General features: G+C 44.2%; 1 protein-coding gene across 1 annotated transcript in view; it reads left to right on the top strand.

Moving 5' to 3' along the window:
• LOC311223530 (serine incorporator 1-like) overlaps window positions 1-16845 on the top strand; it is a gene marked incomplete at its 5' end in the record, with an annotated part of 51168 nt that overhangs the window by 3459 nt on the left and 30864 nt on the right. The window contains 3 exons of the mRNA XM_084308311.1: window positions 1870-2066; window positions 9402-9481; window positions 15186-15323. Of these exons, the coding sequence (XP_084164437.1) occupies window positions 1870-2066; window positions 9402-9481; window positions 15186-15323 (415 nt within the window). The remainder of the gene's footprint in view (window positions 1-1869; window positions 2067-9401; window positions 9482-15185; window positions 15324-16845) is intronic.

The following is a 16845-nucleotide window of genomic DNA, read 5'->3' as shown; positions in this document are numbered from 1 at the left end:
TGTGGCTCCCTTTAGTCCCCCTAATGTGGCTCCTTTAGTCCCCTAATGTGGCTCCTTTAGTCCCCTACGATGTGTCTCCTTCTTAGTCCCCTAATGTGCTTCTACCTTTAGTCCCCTAAGATGTGTCTCCTTTAGTCCCCCTAATGGTGGCTCCTTTAGTCCCCTAATGTGGCTCCTTTAGTCCCCTAGATGTAGCTCCTTTAGTCCCCCTAATGTGTCTCCTTTAGTCCCTAATGTGGCTCCTTTAGTCCCCTAATGTGGGTTCCTTTAGTCCCCTAATGTGGCTCCTTTAGTCCCCTAATGTTGGCTCCTTTAGTCCCCTAATGTGTCTCCTTTAGTCCCCTAATGTGGCTCCTTTAGTCCCCCTAATGTGGCTCCTTTAGTCCCCTAATGTGTCTCCTTTAGTCCCCCTAATGTGTCTCCTTTAGTCCCCTAATGTGGCTCCTTTAGTCCCCTAATGTGGCTCCTTTAGTCCCCTAATGTGGTTCCTTTAGTCCCCTAATGTGGTTCCTTTAGTCCCCTAATGTGGCTCCTTTAGTCCCCTAATGTGTGGCTCCTTTAGTCCCCTAATGTGGCTCCTTTAGTCCCCTAATGTGGCTCCTTTAGTCCCCTAATGTGGCTCCTTTAGTCCCCCTAATGTGGCTCCTTTAGTCCCCTAATGTGGCTCCTTTAGTCCCCTAATGCGGCTCCTTTAGTCCCCTAATGCGGTTCCTTTAGTCCCCTAATGCGGTTCCTTTAGTCCCCTAATGTGGCTCCTTTAGTCCCCTAATGTGGCTCCTTTAGTCCCCTAATGTGTCTCCTTTAGTCCCCTAATGTGGCTCCTTTAGTCCCCTAATGTGTCTCCTTTAGTCACCTAATGTGGCTCCTTTAGTCCCCTAATGTGTCTCCTTTAGTCCCCTAATGTGGCTCATTTAGTCCCCTAATGTGGCTCCTTTAGTCCCCTAATGTGGCTCCTTTAGTCCCCTAATGTGGCTCCTTTAGTCCCCTAATGTGGCTCCTTTAGTTCCCTAATGTGGCTCCTTTAGTCCCCTAATGTGGCTCCTTTAGTCCCCTAATGTGGCTCCTTTAGTCCCCTAATGTGGCTCCTTTAGTCCCCTAATGCGGTTCCTTTAGTCCCCTAATGCGGTTCCTTTAGTCCCCTAATGTGGCTCCTTTAGTCCCCTAATGTGTCTCCTTTAGTCCCCCTAATGTGTCTCCTTTAGTCCCCTAATGTGGCTCCTTTAGTCCCCTAATGTGGCTCATTTAGTCCCCTAATGTGGCTCCTTTAGTCCCCTAATGTGGCTCTTTTAGTCCCCTAATGTGGCTCCTTTAGTCCCCTAATGTGGCTCCTTTAGTCCCCTAATGTGGCTCCTTTAGTCCCCTAATGTGGCTCCTTTAGTCCCCTAATGTGGTTCCTTTAGTCCCCTCATCATTTATTGCATTCAGATTAGATTAGATTCCAATGTATTGTCATTACACAGCACAAGTACAGTACAACGAAAATAAGTTTGGCAATAGTAATATACAATGTACAGGTGATTTAAACTGGGTATAAAATATATAAATGAGTACTACTGAATAATAGTGCTCAGATGCATGTACAGAGTTGTAGTATTCATATGTACAGTGATACAGGTAAAGACACTGGTAGTAAGTCATACTGGCCAGCAGCGTAACTAGTAAGAGTAGGTAAGGGATATTATGTACAGATATAGTATCTAGTTACAGATGTGTAAAAAAGGATTATATGCAGGTATGTACAGACGGATGTGGATAAATATAAACAAATAAAGAGAAATAAACAGTGTAAACAGAGGTGCAGATGAGGGTCTGTATGCCCTAGATTGGCAGCAGGTAACGTTAGCGTTTGTGATCTTGTCTGTGTTCTAGATCCCTGGGTTCTGCCAGGACGGGAGCACCATACCCATCCCGGGCCTCGAGGTGAACCAGGTGAACTGTGACGTCATCGTGGGCTACAAGTCTGTGTACCGGATGTGTTTCGCCATGACCTGCTTCTTCTTCCTCTTCGCCGTCATCATGGTCCGCGTCCGCAGCAGCAAAGACCCTCGCGGGATTATTCAAAACGGGTGAACACCTCTTTTTACTGGTTTATTTCTGTGTGAAATAGGGCTGGGTGCGATTAATGGAAATAAAATCGCGATCTCGATTCATAGACCAATGCAATCTCATTTCTAAATTATGACGATACATTTTTAAAACTTTTTTAACACATTAACTGCCACGCAGTTTGCCCCTCTCATACCACTCTCTGCCACCACTCTAAGCCTATGGAGATGTTCACCTTCTTTGCAGGGCTATAACTTTTTTAATTGTATTGCTAAATTGACATTACTATGGCCCATTCAACATCGATTATCTATGGCGGAATTCGCATGACCTTGAAACCCATCGTAAGCCGTTTTTTTGGCGGTGGATGTGTTAAGAAATATTTTTTTCTTTTTTTTTTAAACTTTTTACTTAACTTTTTAAAATGACGACGATTCTGACGTGAGTTATTTTGTATGTTACAAGAGACTTTTAAGTTTAAGTCAAGCACTTTCATATATGTTATGTTTAAGTTAAAGAGGGCGGCTGGGTGGCGCAGCGGACATTGCGCTTGTCACCAACGCAAGAGACACCGGTATCGAATCCGGCTGTCTGCGTTGCCTCCGGCTTGGGCCGGCTGTCATACTAACTCAATTGGCAGAGTTAGCGGGTGGTAGGGCTGTCCCCGACTAAGGATTTGGATAGTCGACTATTTTTCTTTTTCTTTTTATCATTCCATTTGGGTGTGGGGGGGGGCTTAATGTCTGAAGGAGTCGACTGAAGGCTTCTTGTCCTCTGCAAAGCATGCAATTGGTCCACTGATGGATACATCTTGATATTTGTCTAGTCTAGTCTGGTCATTAGATGGGTGAAATACTCTTTCAGTGCCTCTGTGCCTGTTTTCTTAGGCAGTTAGCCTCTGGTATGCGTGCCATTAGTGTTAGCCACGCTTCTAGGCCTCTTTTCTTTTGGAAAGAATGATTAAAATTTTTTTTTTTATAATCTTTTTATTTTTATTTTGTATTAGGCTAAGAGGTTGGCAGTCGACTACGGCTCCTTTCGACCGATTAGTCAACTAAACGACTAATAGGAGTCAGCCCTAGTGGGTGGGAAGTCGATGGGTGGTAATCTGGATGTTGTAAACAGCGACTCCTACAGGTCGGTTGGGGCGCCTGCACAGCAGAGACAGGAAAATGGTGGGGACAGTGTGAGCCTCCTACACGTTACTCCTCGCCAAATGAGAGTCCGCGCTGGCAGGTGAAAAGATGTGACTGGCTGCCTCCACATGTATCGGAGGGGACATGTGATGGGCTTCTATCCTCCCTACAACCGGCCAGTGGGGGGCACATGCAAGCAACGTTCAAGACGGGAGGGGAGAATTGGGATGGGAGAAAAAAAGAAAAAAGGAGGAGAAAAAAGTGGATAAAAAAAAGAGTGCAATAAATGATTTTATTGAAAAAATAATCGTGAGAGAATCGTGATCTCAATTCTTAGAGAGAAATCGCCCAGCCCTAGTGTGAAATATACGTGTTCATGGATGGAACTTGGGCTGCGTTCACACTGCAGGCAGAAACTTGGGCTGCATTCACACTTAGGCTGCCTTCACACTGCAGGCAGGAACTTAGGCTGCGTTCACACTGCAGGCAGGAACTTAGGCTGCGTCAACACTGCAGGCAGGAACTTAGGCTGCGTCAACACTGCAGGCAGGAACTTAGGCTGCGTCAACACTGCAGGCAGGAACTTAGGTTGCGTCCACACTGCAGGAAGAAACTTAGGCTGCGTTCACACTGCAGACTGGAACTGGGGCTGCGTCCACACTGCAGGCAGGAACTTAGGCTGCGTCCACACTGCAGGCAGGAACTTAGGCTCAGTCCACACGATCACAGGTATTTTTGACACCGTTTTTTTTTTTATTATTCAAAAAAATAAAACTCTGTCCACAGGACTGGTTTAACACTTTGACTGCCGGAAAACGCTTTAGAGCGTCATTCCCGGCCATGCTCAAGTTGCCGGAGGACGCTGTACAGCGTCCTTATATCAATATTTCAAAAATCTGCGATCGGATTCATATTTCCCCTCCGCTGGCCTGAGATCCACCAGGAGGACCCACTGAGCTCTCTGGCGGTTCAGGAGCGCCATCTGGTGGCCGATCGGTGCAATCGCCAAACAGGAAGTGCTATGGAGGTTGTGCTGGTCGACCATATTACTTCCGGGCACTCTGTTTGGCTCACGGGACTCGATCTCGACACAATACATAGCGATCGATTGCCAATAACTCGATAAACAACATGATTTGGACATATATACTATTATACAAGCTGGAAATGGACCCGATATTTCTACATACCATAATAGGTAAATGACTGTTCCACGCTCATCGCCCAACGGCGCGAGGAGGATACGGTAAGATTCAGCGTTATTTTTGATCGTATTCCATATAAACTGTTATGATGAACATATCACCCACACTAGATGAATGATATAACGCTGCCCACGGAATTATAAACGATCCCCCGCCCATCCGGTCATCATCAGATCATACGTAGATCATTCTAGAAGTACGTCCAATTGAAATTTTTTATATCGCCCTGATTGCCATCAAACTGTATTTCATCATCAATATAATGCATTTGGGGCTATATATCACGTTCTGGAGAAAGCTGCAGAAAGAGATGAAAACATACTTATACATTAGACCATACTTTACTATGAATATGTGAATGAAAAAGTTTAACGTTGCTACACAATGAACAATACATATAGGACTTTGAATGGGCCCTAATAATGGCAATGTAGCAATAGAATTTAAAAAGTTATAGCCATGCAAAGAAGGGGTACTTCTCCATAGACAAATAGAGCCGGCAACCTATGGTATATAATGAATTTAACCCATGGCACCCAAAGTGTTAACACTTTCTCCGCCGGAAACGGCTTAAGACGGGTTTCAAGTTCATGCGAATTCTGCCAGATCACGGCGTACAACGTTATTCTGATCATATTTCATATTTTCGCCATGGTATTCATATTTCACTCACGGAGGATGGTCTGCTGCTGCGGGACTCAGCACAACTCTGCAACGCTTCAATACTGCCACCTGGTGGCTGATCGGCGAGTTGCCAAACCGGATATCCCCTTTGTTGCTCGGTCCGTCCCCTAATTCCGTCCGGCCACTCGTTTATCGTCGCGGGACTCAAGACACACACCGTGGATATGGATCGTTGCCATAACTCAATAATCCACATGATTTGGGCGTATATTAGTATTATACAAACCGGAACTGGATCGCCTCGATCCACATCACATAACTGGGATCTGTTTGCTCCACTCTCATCGCCCAACGCTACGAGGAAGCTGCCGTGAGTTTCAGCGTCTTTCTTTATTATGATCCATACAAACTGCTCTGATCTATATATCACCCATACTACATGAAGCATTTAACGACGATCATGGAATTCTAAACCCCCCCCCCCCCCCCCCCCCCCCCCTCCGTTCACCCGCGCATGATCAGTCATAACGTTTAGGACCATGTACAGTTGCCATTTTTTATATAACGTGGATCGGCAACAAACTGCATTTGATGATCTAATATATGCATTTGTGCCTATATCTCACGTTCTGGGAAATACTGCAGAAAACGATAACATATTTATACTCTAGACGGTATTTTCGTATGAATGTGTGAATGAAAAAGTAAAACGTTCCTACATCCTGAACGATAGATAATCGATGTTGAATAGGCCATAGTAATGTCAATTTAGCAATACAATTTAAAAAGTTATAGCCCTGCAAAGAAGGTGAACATCTCCATAGACTTAAAGTGGTGGCAGAGATCAAACATTGATGGATATAAGCGTGGCAGAGAAAGTGTTAAACTCCGCACCGAGTGACGTCATATACATGTAGTACAATGCCAAAGCAGTAGGTGGCGATGTAGTTCAAACGTGAAGGCCATTTCAACCAACCAGAAGGGTTTAGGGTTAATATCGGAAACTGACCTGAAGCGTGGAACACAACATCCCTCCTTGCTCACAGCCAAACAATTCTACAGTTTGCAGCTAGAACAACATGCAATAAACAAAAAAGGGTACATTCACTGTGTGTTCTGCCTCATTTGTTGATGAAACAACCAACATCGACACAATTTACCACCAAGAGCGGAGTTTAGTCTCACAAAAAGATTGCCGATTTTGTTAGCTTACATGCTAACGTAATAATGTAGTAACGTTAGGGCTAGTAGTAGAATTAATGGATGTAAACGTTTTTTAACACAGTGCAGATGGGTACAATACAATACGGCTCAATACAAACAATTGTTAAGGGGATGCAGACTGTTGTAGTTGGGACTGGGTTCCTTATAACAATAACTTGACGACACACATGAGTTAGTTGTTAGCCGCAGCTTCAGGTCAGGAATGCGACAGCAGACATCATCAGTCGATCACAACACTCTTCAACACAGACGATACGTTTCGAACAAAAGTTTGTTACAATCATTTTCATATAACGCTACTTGGGACAGCTCTGCTGTAAACACTGGTGTAGCTGGCTCTGCTAAATCTCTCTACCCCGTGTTCGGTTGCTAACTTGCTATTGTTTGCGACAGTCTGCCGTAAACATGGGAAATAATTGCGACAGCTCTGCCGTAAACACTGGAAATAACCTTGGTTTCTATGCCCACACGCAACCACTGTAACCGGGATGCGCGCAAAACTTCACCCTGGACTCCGGTTTTCAAAGACCGCGTTTGCAGTGTAGCAAAACCCTGGTTGTGTCTGTGTGGGCGAACAGTGCAACTCCGCACATACAATCACGGTTACATTAAACCCAGCGTCTGTGTGGACAGCCCCTTAGGCTGCGTCCACACTGCAGGCAGGAACTTAGGCTGCGTCCACACTGCAGGAAGAAACTTAGGCTGCGTTCACACTTAGGCTGCGTCCACACTGCAGGAAGAAACTTAGGCTGCGTTCACACTTAGGCTGCCTTCACACTGCAGGAAGGCTGCCATCACACTGCAGGCAGGAACTTAGGCTGCGTCCACACTGCAGGCAGGAACTTAGGCTGCGTCCACACTGCAGGAAGAAACTTAGGCTGCGTCCACACTGCAGGAAGAAACTTAGGCTGCGTCCACACTGCAGGCAGGAACTTAGGCTGTGTCCACACTGCAGGAAGAAACTTAGGCTGCGTCCACACTGCAGGCAGGAACTTAGGCTGTGTCCACACTGCAGGCAGGAACTTAGGCTGCGTCCACACTGCAGGAAGAAACTTAGGCTGCGTCCACACTGCAGGAAGAAACTTAGGCTGCGTCCACACTGCAGGAAGAAACTTAGGCTGCGTCCACACTGCAGGCAGGAACTTAGGCTGCGTCCACACTGCAGGAAGAAACTTAGGCTGCGTCCACACTGCAGGAAGAAACTTAGGCTGCGTCCACACTGCAGGCAGGAACTTAGGCTGTGTCCACACTGCAGGAAGAAACTTAGGCTGCGTCCACACTGCAGGCAGGAACTTAGGCTGCGTCCACACTGCAGGCAGGAACTTAGGCTGTGTCCACACTGCAGGCAGGAACTTAGGCTGCGTCCACACTGCAGGAAGAAACTTAGGCTGCGTCCACACTGCAGGAAGAAACTTAGGCTGCGTCCACACTGCAGGAAGAAACTTAGGCTGCGTCCACACTGCAGGCAGGAACTTAGGCTGCGTCCACACTGCAGGAAGAAACTTAGGCTGCGTCCACACTGCAGGAAGAAACTTAGGCTGCGTCCACACTGCAGGCAGGAACTTAGGCTGTGTCCACACTGCAGGAAGAAACTTAGGCTGCGTCCACACTGCAGGCAGGAACTTAGGCTGTGTCCACACTGCAGGCAGGAACTTAGGCTGCGTCCACACTGCAGGAAGAAACTTAGGCTGCGTCCACACTGCAGGAAGAAACTTAGGCTGCGTCCACACTGCAGGAAGAAACTTAGGCTGCGTCCACACTGCAGGCAGGAACTTAGGCTGCGTCCACACTGCAGGAAGAAACTTAGGCTGCGTCCACACTGCAGGCAGGAACTTAGGCTGCATCCACACTGCAGGCAGGAACTTAGGTTGTGTCCACACTGCAGGAAGAAACTTAGGCTGCGTCCACACTGCAGGCAGGAACTTAGGCTGCGTCCACACTGCAGGAAGAAACTTAGGCTGCGTCCACACTGCAGGAAGAAACTTAGGCTGCGTCCACACTGCAGGCAGGAACTTAGGCTGCGTCCACACTGCAGGCAGGAACTTAGGCTGCGTCCACACTGCAGGCAGGAACTTAGGCTGCGTTCACACTGCAGGCAGGAACTTAGGCTACGTTCACACTGCAGGCAGGAACTTGGGCTGCGTTCACACTGCAGGCGGCAGGTGGCCCGAATCAGAATATTTTTTGCTCATACAGTATGTGACTCAGATCTGTTGACATAGTATGAACAGCACAAATCATAGAATAGATAGAAATACTTTTATTATCCCGAGGGAAATTTGACACTGCAAATCACTCAACATTAAACATTTAGACAGAACAGGTCACAAATAAGAAATAACAAAAAATCAAATTGCCTAAAAATAGAATAAAATATACAGTAAATAAATACAGTAAAAATATACTGAAGTCTACAGTAGGTGTAATATTGCACAGTGCTGTTTCAAAAGTAAGAGTCCAGGAAGATGGTAACTGTCACTCTGTGATCACATGGAATCTGATCTTTTCAATTCTGATTTGGCACCACTTGTGGTTCTTAAATCCAATACAGGTCTGTCTGATTCTTTGCAACACGACTTCAGTCTGAACAGTCATGTGACTTTCATCATGCGACTTTTACATCACACTAGATTGACATTTGTCACTCTATGTCCATCTTCTTTTATTGTTCATTTGCGCACGTGGGTCAGTTCAGGAGAGTGAGGAATCTGATATTGGGCCGCATACAAAAAAGAATAATAATAATAATGTGAACGGCCAAAAAAAAAAAATCTGATTTAAGCAATACATCAGAATTGAGCACTAAGGCTTGCAGTGTGAACGCAGCTTTATGTTTGGGGACTGGCGTCGGCACAATACTATCTTAAAACCCATTTAAATGTAGCCAACTTTCCACTAGCTGGCTGGGGAAGATATACGTTAGCTAGCAGACTAGTCAAATGTCCATCTCTGCGTGCCTCTGTTAAGTTTGTCTTCAGCCGTATCGGTGGTGGGTTTGTAATGGACCTGTCTCAAGACCTGGTCTCTTCTTGATCCTTCAATCACAACTGTTGCTTCCCTCGTACGTACAAAGTTTTTCCAAGGGAACACTTGTGATTGGAGGATCAAGAAAAAGAGGGCGGGGCTTGAGATGGGTCAATTAGATGGGTGCTGTTTATTTCCCCAGGTTCTGGTTCTTCAAGTTCCTGATCCTGGTCGGCATCACAGTGGGAGCCTTCTTCATCCCCGATGGAACATTTCATACTGGTACCAACACTCCTTAATGAGCACAGTCACAATTCATACTGGTACCAACACTCCTTAACGAGCACAGTCACATTTCATACTGGTACCAACACTCCTTAACGAGCACAGTCACAGTTTATAATTCCATGATCGTCGTTAAATGCTTCATGTAGTATGGGTGATATATAGATCAGAGCAGTTTGTATGGATCATAATAATCAAAAACGCTGAAACTCACGGCAGCTTCCTCTTAGCGATGGGGGATGATACTGGAGCAAACAGATCCCAGTTATGTGATGGGGATCGAGGCGATCCATTTCCGGTTTGTATAATATTAATATATGCCCAAATCATGTCGACAATTGAGTTATAATAATAATAATAATACATCTATTTTATATAGCGCTTTTCCAGGTGCTCAAAGACGCTTTACATGGGCAGGAGAGACAAACTATGGCAAAACAAAAAACAGAACAAAAATAATACATGACAAAAATAAAAAATAAAATAACACCGACAGAATTAGAGGTCAAAAGCAAGATTGAAAAGGTGAGTTTTGAGGGCTGATTTAAAAGATGTCAGGGTGTTTGCATCACGGATATGGCTGGGGAGGGCATTCCAGAGGGAGGGGGCAGCAACAGCAAAGGCCCTGTCGCCCCAGGTCCGGAGCCTGGTCGTGGGAGGTGTTAGGAGGTTGGCATCTGCAGACCTAAGGCGACGGGTGGGCGTGTGACGGTGGAGGAGGTCGGACAGGTAGGGAGGGGCAAGGTTGTTGAGGGCTTTAAATGTGATGAGTAGTATTTTAAAATGTATCCTGTATTTGATTGGAAGCCAGTGGAGGTCGTGGAGGACAGGGGTGATGTTATGGCAACGATCCATATCCACGGTGTGGGTCTTGAGTCCTGCGACGATAAACGAGTGGCCGGACGGACCGAGCTCCAACGGGCATATCCGGTTTGGCAACTCGCCGATCAGCTACCAGGTGGCAGTATTGAAGCGTTGCAGAGTTGTGCTGGCTCAGACAGCATCAGACCAGCCTCCGTGATGGAAATATGAATACCATGCAGGCCTGTACAGTGCGACATATATATCGCACGTGCTACAGCAACAGCGGTCTGTGCGATGGATGGATTTACTTCAGTAGCACTGGTGCGATAGGGATTCGGTTCATATAGATACTCTTATTTTGAAAATCCTGTAGCGGGTCTCATTTCTGCCCACGCGCAGCTCCAGCTAGGCTCCGAAAGCTAGCAACGTTCAGGTGCATATGATAATCTTATTTTGAAAAAACTCTTGTGACAACTCGACGAGTCATATCCGCCCTATCCGTGCGCCTTCTGCAAGCAGAGCAGCGCGTTGGTCGGTTGGTGCTACACGTCCCGAAATAAGTCTGTGGTGTTTTTTTTTTTCTCGCAGCGGGTCAAATGCATCTACATGCTTTGCACCGTCGCCATTCCTTTATGCGCACATCGCCCGAAATTAACGTTTATGTACCATTACAATCACTACAACGTTAGCAAGCTAACAAGCTAATCCTGATCAGAGGCAGAGCCAGCAGACACAGTGTGGGCTGGGGAAAGGGAAATGGGGGGGCACTCTCTCCCCTTCCCTGTGTGTGTGTGTGCGTGCGTGCGTTTGGAAAGATGATGAAGTCACTAGTCAGGACAGGAGTATATTATAGTAAACTGAGGATGGACAGATAATGTTGATATTCAAATATAAACAAGTTTCGAGAGGAGTGGAAGTTTGAAGACAGACTAGACTACAATATGATGCGGGGGTGGTGAGTTGAAACAGTGTGTGTGAATGAATGAATGAAAACTTTATTTAACAGATTGCAGAATGGGTACAGTACAGTACGGCTCAATACACACAATTGTTAAGGGGATGCAGACCTGAGAAAGACGTTTGTCTTGTTTACATCAGGGTCCCCCATTGTGTGTGTGTGTGTCCCAACCGACCCCACTTCTATGTTTCAATAAATTATTTGCATTTAAAACTATTAACGCTGACTCATTCCTTCAGTCCACTCAAAATTATGCTAATATTCCTTATGTTGTTTATGATATTAATTGAAAATAGCATATGAGAGTATCATAGTAATAATAACACATGGCGATATACTAAATGACAGCCAAACATGGCACTGCAACTAAATAACACAAATACAATAGGCACATTTGTGACTGTTACAAATATAACACGTTTTATACTTGTGCTACAAGATTTTGGCCTGTGCTACAAAACTATCAACCTCTGTAGCACCAGTGCTATGTGCAAAAAAAGTTAACGTACAGCCCTGCCATGGCGAAAATATGAAATATGATCAGAATAACGTTGTACGCCGTGATCTGGCAGAATTCGCATGAACTTGAAACACGTCGTAAGCCGTTTCCGGCGGAGAAAGTGTTAACGAACACAGTCCCATTTAGTCAAACAGGAATAATAACTCAACTGGTTACTAAATAGGGATGGGCAAAACTCACAGAATTGCTGTTCAATGGTCACTGGGAACTAGGGATGTCCCGATCACATTTTTTTGCTCCCAATCCGATCCCGATCATGTGATTTTGAGTATCTACCGATACCGATCTTTCCCGATCCGATCAACAATTTTTTTTTTTTTTTTTTTTTTTATTATCCCAATTTCTCACATTACATTCACCCTGAATGTTGACGTTATCCAGGTGAAAAGTTAACTTCATTCAAGCGAGGCATTGCAATCCTTGACATAAATCATTTGATGTATAATTAAATCAAAGGAAATGCGTTTGGGTCTGAGAGTGTGGCTGGTCTGCCGTTCTGCAGCTGGATACTATTGGTTTGTTTTGGCAATTCTTCTGCTCTGTGTGACTATAAATAAATGAATGATGATATGCAATTTAAAACCAAAACTAAGGCCTCAGTATGAGTTTAAGACGTGAACATGGTCATGTTTGTTGAATAAAAAAAAAAAAAAAAAAAAAAATTTAAATAAAAGAATTTGCCGATCCCGATCTTCGGAAAATCACGGGCCTGATCACGTGATTTTCCGAAGATCGGGATCGGCAAAAAAAATAAAAAAAATGTTTACTTTTTTTTTTTATTCAACAAACATGACCATGTTCACGTCTTAAACTCATACTGAGGCCTTTGTTTTGGTTTTAAATTGCATATCATCATTCATTATTATACTGGGAACTATTCCAATACTAATCTAACTTGAGATAATCAAGCGAGCTAGCTGGCTGCTGTCATTGCTAACAGTCTGTTAGATATGTGCGAGTCGCAGCAGGCTAACAATATTTCCAGGAACAAAAGCATTAATTCCAAAAGTTACATTGTTGATTCTTGAAATGTCTGATAGAGTTTTTTACCGAATGTTCAACGGTAGGGGTGTAATGATTCTACCCCACAACGATTCGATTTGATTACGATTCTTCAGGCAATGACTCAATGCATCATGAAATATCTTCATTTGACCATGATTCGATGCGATACATTTTCGATCAGTTAATTCCCCCAAAACATTTGAATACACAAATGTGGCTGGGGGAACTAATTCAATCAGCATGAATGTACTATATAGGTCTATAATAGGGGTATAAATATTTGACCCCACTTCGATTCGATTACGATTCTTCAGGCAACGATTCAATATTCATTTGACCACGATGCGATACGATTCGACCTTAGGATCGATGCATTGTTACACCCCTATTCAACGGTGTAACAGTTAATAGGGTCCCCTCCCAATACAATACACAGTGTAGGTGCCTGTAAAAACGAGCAAAAATATATTCTTTGAGACAAAGCGATATTCGCATAAACTATTAAAATTTTCTTTTTATTCAACAAATATTTGAAAATGTATGCCCATCACTAGTACTGAATGGACAGGAATATACACTGGCTTAACACATTGGGCGCCAGAGGTCGTTGTGGGCGTATGGCCGTGTGTGCCAGCGCTGTAATGAATGGGGATACATGCCGATGTTTGCAGTGCTAAAACTATATTAAATATTATAGCTATGGATCTAATAATATAGTCAATTGTCATTGAGTTTCTTCCGGTCAAGATGCAAAAAAGAGATCATTTTTTCATCCATACGTTCCCGTTTTATACCGTGGTAAATATGAGTATAGTTTTAGAGTAATTCTGTGTAATCCCAGGAAACGCAGCTAAACAGCGTTTTAGTGCATTTCACTAGGAACCGTGCCATTCCTCGCTTGGATCAACAATCAATCTGAAATCAACGCTAGATTATCGGTATTATGTTTCATCATGCATGAAAGGGTGGGGGGGGGGGGGTTCTATGCTTCAATCGTCACCAACGGCATACGTTGTGGAGTAACGTTGCAGGACACACACGGATCACAACGAAGGCATGCTCGGATCAATGCAAGATTGATACCATATAGCACTTACCTTGACTAGGATGTACTGCAAAAATAATATTCCAATTATCTTATCGCCATTCCAAGTATTGATGTCGATCGTGTTACCAAGATAATCCACCAAAGTACATGAATCCACGGTGCTTGATTCTCCCCAATCCATGCGTTATAAACGTTACTACTGCCCGAGTACGAAAACCCGGACCGGACTTGTTAGATCAACCTACAGGCTGAGCCAGAGAGAATCCAAGGATGTGCAATACCGGGCGTTAGGTGGCGGTATTGGACCTTTGCGATCTCAGAACCATTCCCAATGATAACATCAGGCTGGATGGATGGATTAACTCCTGGGGGAGTTAACTCCCCAAGGGGATCAATAAAGGAATATCTTATCTTATCTTATCTTATCTTATGAATGGAAATATCGAATAAAAGAAATAACGATGAAAACCCGACATTTCTCGGGTTTGGCGCCCAACGTTCGGCGAGTTAACCCGACTTATCTCGGGTCTGGCGTCCAATGTGTTAATCATTTGCCAGTGACTCTGAAACTGGAATATTAGGTCTCGGGGATTGAGGACATCTGATCGGCTTGTGCTTAATGTTTACTTGCTCATATTCTTTAAAAAAAATCTTTTTATCAAATATTTATATTTTTCCATTTTAAACATAAAACAAGGCATCACAATACAGTAATAATAATAATAATAATAATAATAATAATAATAATAATAATAATAATAATAATAATAATAATAATAATAATAATAATAATAATAATAATAACAAGACCACAAACTAGCACAACAATAATAATAGCAACAATAATGACATTAGCAATAATACAAATAATAAATACAGAACATAAAAACCAACTTGTACTATTACAGACACCACAAAATTAATTTCCACCTCCCCACCCCAGGACTCCCGGACCCCCCAGGACCAACACCCCAACCCAGCTCCGCTGCTAGATAGTGGCCTTTACTTTATCGGCCGCTGCGACCCACGGCTCAATGCTGGCCTGTTCCACCCCAATTACACATGCAGTAGAGATGTTCATATAGATTACTCTCATCTTGTTCATATTCTTATAGTCAGAGTTAATTATATTAATGATTATTTATGATAAATATATGAATAATAATAATATTATTTACACTGCCTATTTAGCTTTACTTTAATTTGATTGCCTATATTTATGTCTTTCTACTATTACCCTGCCCATACCTGTACCTCCCCTCCCCCATGCTGCTATTACGCCTATATCAATAAAGGAATATCTCATCTCATATTATCTTATTGTCTCTCCTCTGTCTCTCCTCTGTCTGTCCTCTGTCCCCAACAGTGTGGTTTTACTTCGGAGTGGTGGGATCCTTCATCTTCATCCTCATCCAGCTCATCCTCCTCGTTGACTTTGCTCATTCCTGGAACGAGCTGTGGGTGGAGAAGTATGAAAACGGAGACAACAAGTGCTGGTTTGCAGGTAAAGTAGAGATTTACTTTCATTTCAAACCTTTATTTAAACTCGAAAGGCAACTGAGGTTCCCCTCATTTACAGTCACGTCTAGTTTACATACAGAAATTAGCACAAAAAATCATATTTGATTAGATTAAAATGTATTGTCATCATACAGCACAAGTACAGTATAACAAAAACAAGTTCGGCATCCGACCAGAGTGCAAATGTAACAGTAAAGTGCAACAGCAATATATACAATGTATACAGTGATTAAACTGGGCATAAAATATACAAATTAGTACTACTGAGTAATAGTACAAGACAAGATACAAGATACTTTAATGCCACACAACGATGGTTGGTGGTAATTGTTTGCGGTACGGATTGTTAGGCACTGGTTACATCAACATGAAACATCAGACATCAAACATCAAAAACGCCCACCTCCCAATCCCCACAATAAATACATATATACATAGATACATACAGGACAGTCATGGTAACAGTGTCAGTCAGTGACAGATGCTTGCCCGTCTGTCCAAAGGGGGGCGGGCCAGGGTGTTCAGTGTTCGGACTGCTGTGGGGAAAAAACTGTTTGTGAAGCGTGTGTGTCTGGTTAGAATGGACCTGTAGCGACCTGAGGGCATGTGCTGGAATAAGTGGTGTGCTGGGTGGGAGGGATCGTTGACTATTTTACCAGAGCGGGTGACTGTGCGTGAGGTGTAGATGCAGTCCAGAGAGGGGAGGGGGCAGCCAATTATTTTGGAGGCTGTCTTGGTGATGCGTTGGAGTTTGTGTTTGGTGTGTTTATCAGTGGAACCGTACCAGACTGATGGATGAGGTGAGGATGCTTTGAATTATGGCAGTGTAGAATTGGACCAGCAGGCGTTGTTGGACTCTGTACTTCCTCAGTTGCCTGAGGAAGTACAGGCGCTGCTGGGCCTTTTTGATGATGGCAGTGGTGTTAATGTCCCATTTGAGTTTATTGCTGATGTGGGTGCAAAGGAACTTGAATGATTCAGTTAGGAGATGGTTATCTGGAGTATGGTAAGTCCTGAAGTCTATGGCAATTTCCATGGTTTTGGAGGTGTTGAGCAGGAGGTTGTTGGATGAGCACCACCTCACTGCTCTGTCCACCTCCTGCTGGTAAATGGACTCGTCGTTGTTGGAGATGAGGCCCAGGATGGTGGTGTCGTCGGCGTATTTGAAGGCCTTGACTGAACTATCATGGGGGGGTGAATTGGTTAGTGTAGAGGGAGAAGAGCCAAGGGGAAAGGACGCAGCCCTGGGGGGCCCCAGTACTGAGGGTCAGAGGGCGGGATGATTTGTTGTTTACTTTGACTGTTTGGGTTCTATTGCTGAGGAAATTGAGGATCCAGTGGTTGATGGTTGGGTTGATGTCAATGTCCTGTAGTTTATGGAACAGATTATTGGGGGAGATGGTGTTAAAAGCTGAGCTGAAGTCAATAAACAGGATACGGGTATAGGTGTTAGGGGTTTCCAGGTGCTGTAGAGTGTGGTGGAGAGCCAGGTTGATGGCGTCCTC

Source organism: Notolepis coatsorum (assembly GCF_963971535.1).
Source record: "Notolepis coatsorum genome assembly, chromosome: 2".
Classification (NCBI taxonomy): Eukaryota; Metazoa; Chordata; class Actinopteri; order Aulopiformes; family Paralepididae; genus Notolepis; species Notolepis coatsorum.
Note: the sequence above shows the minus strand (reverse complement) of the source record. Positions and strands in the feature narration are given on the sequence as shown.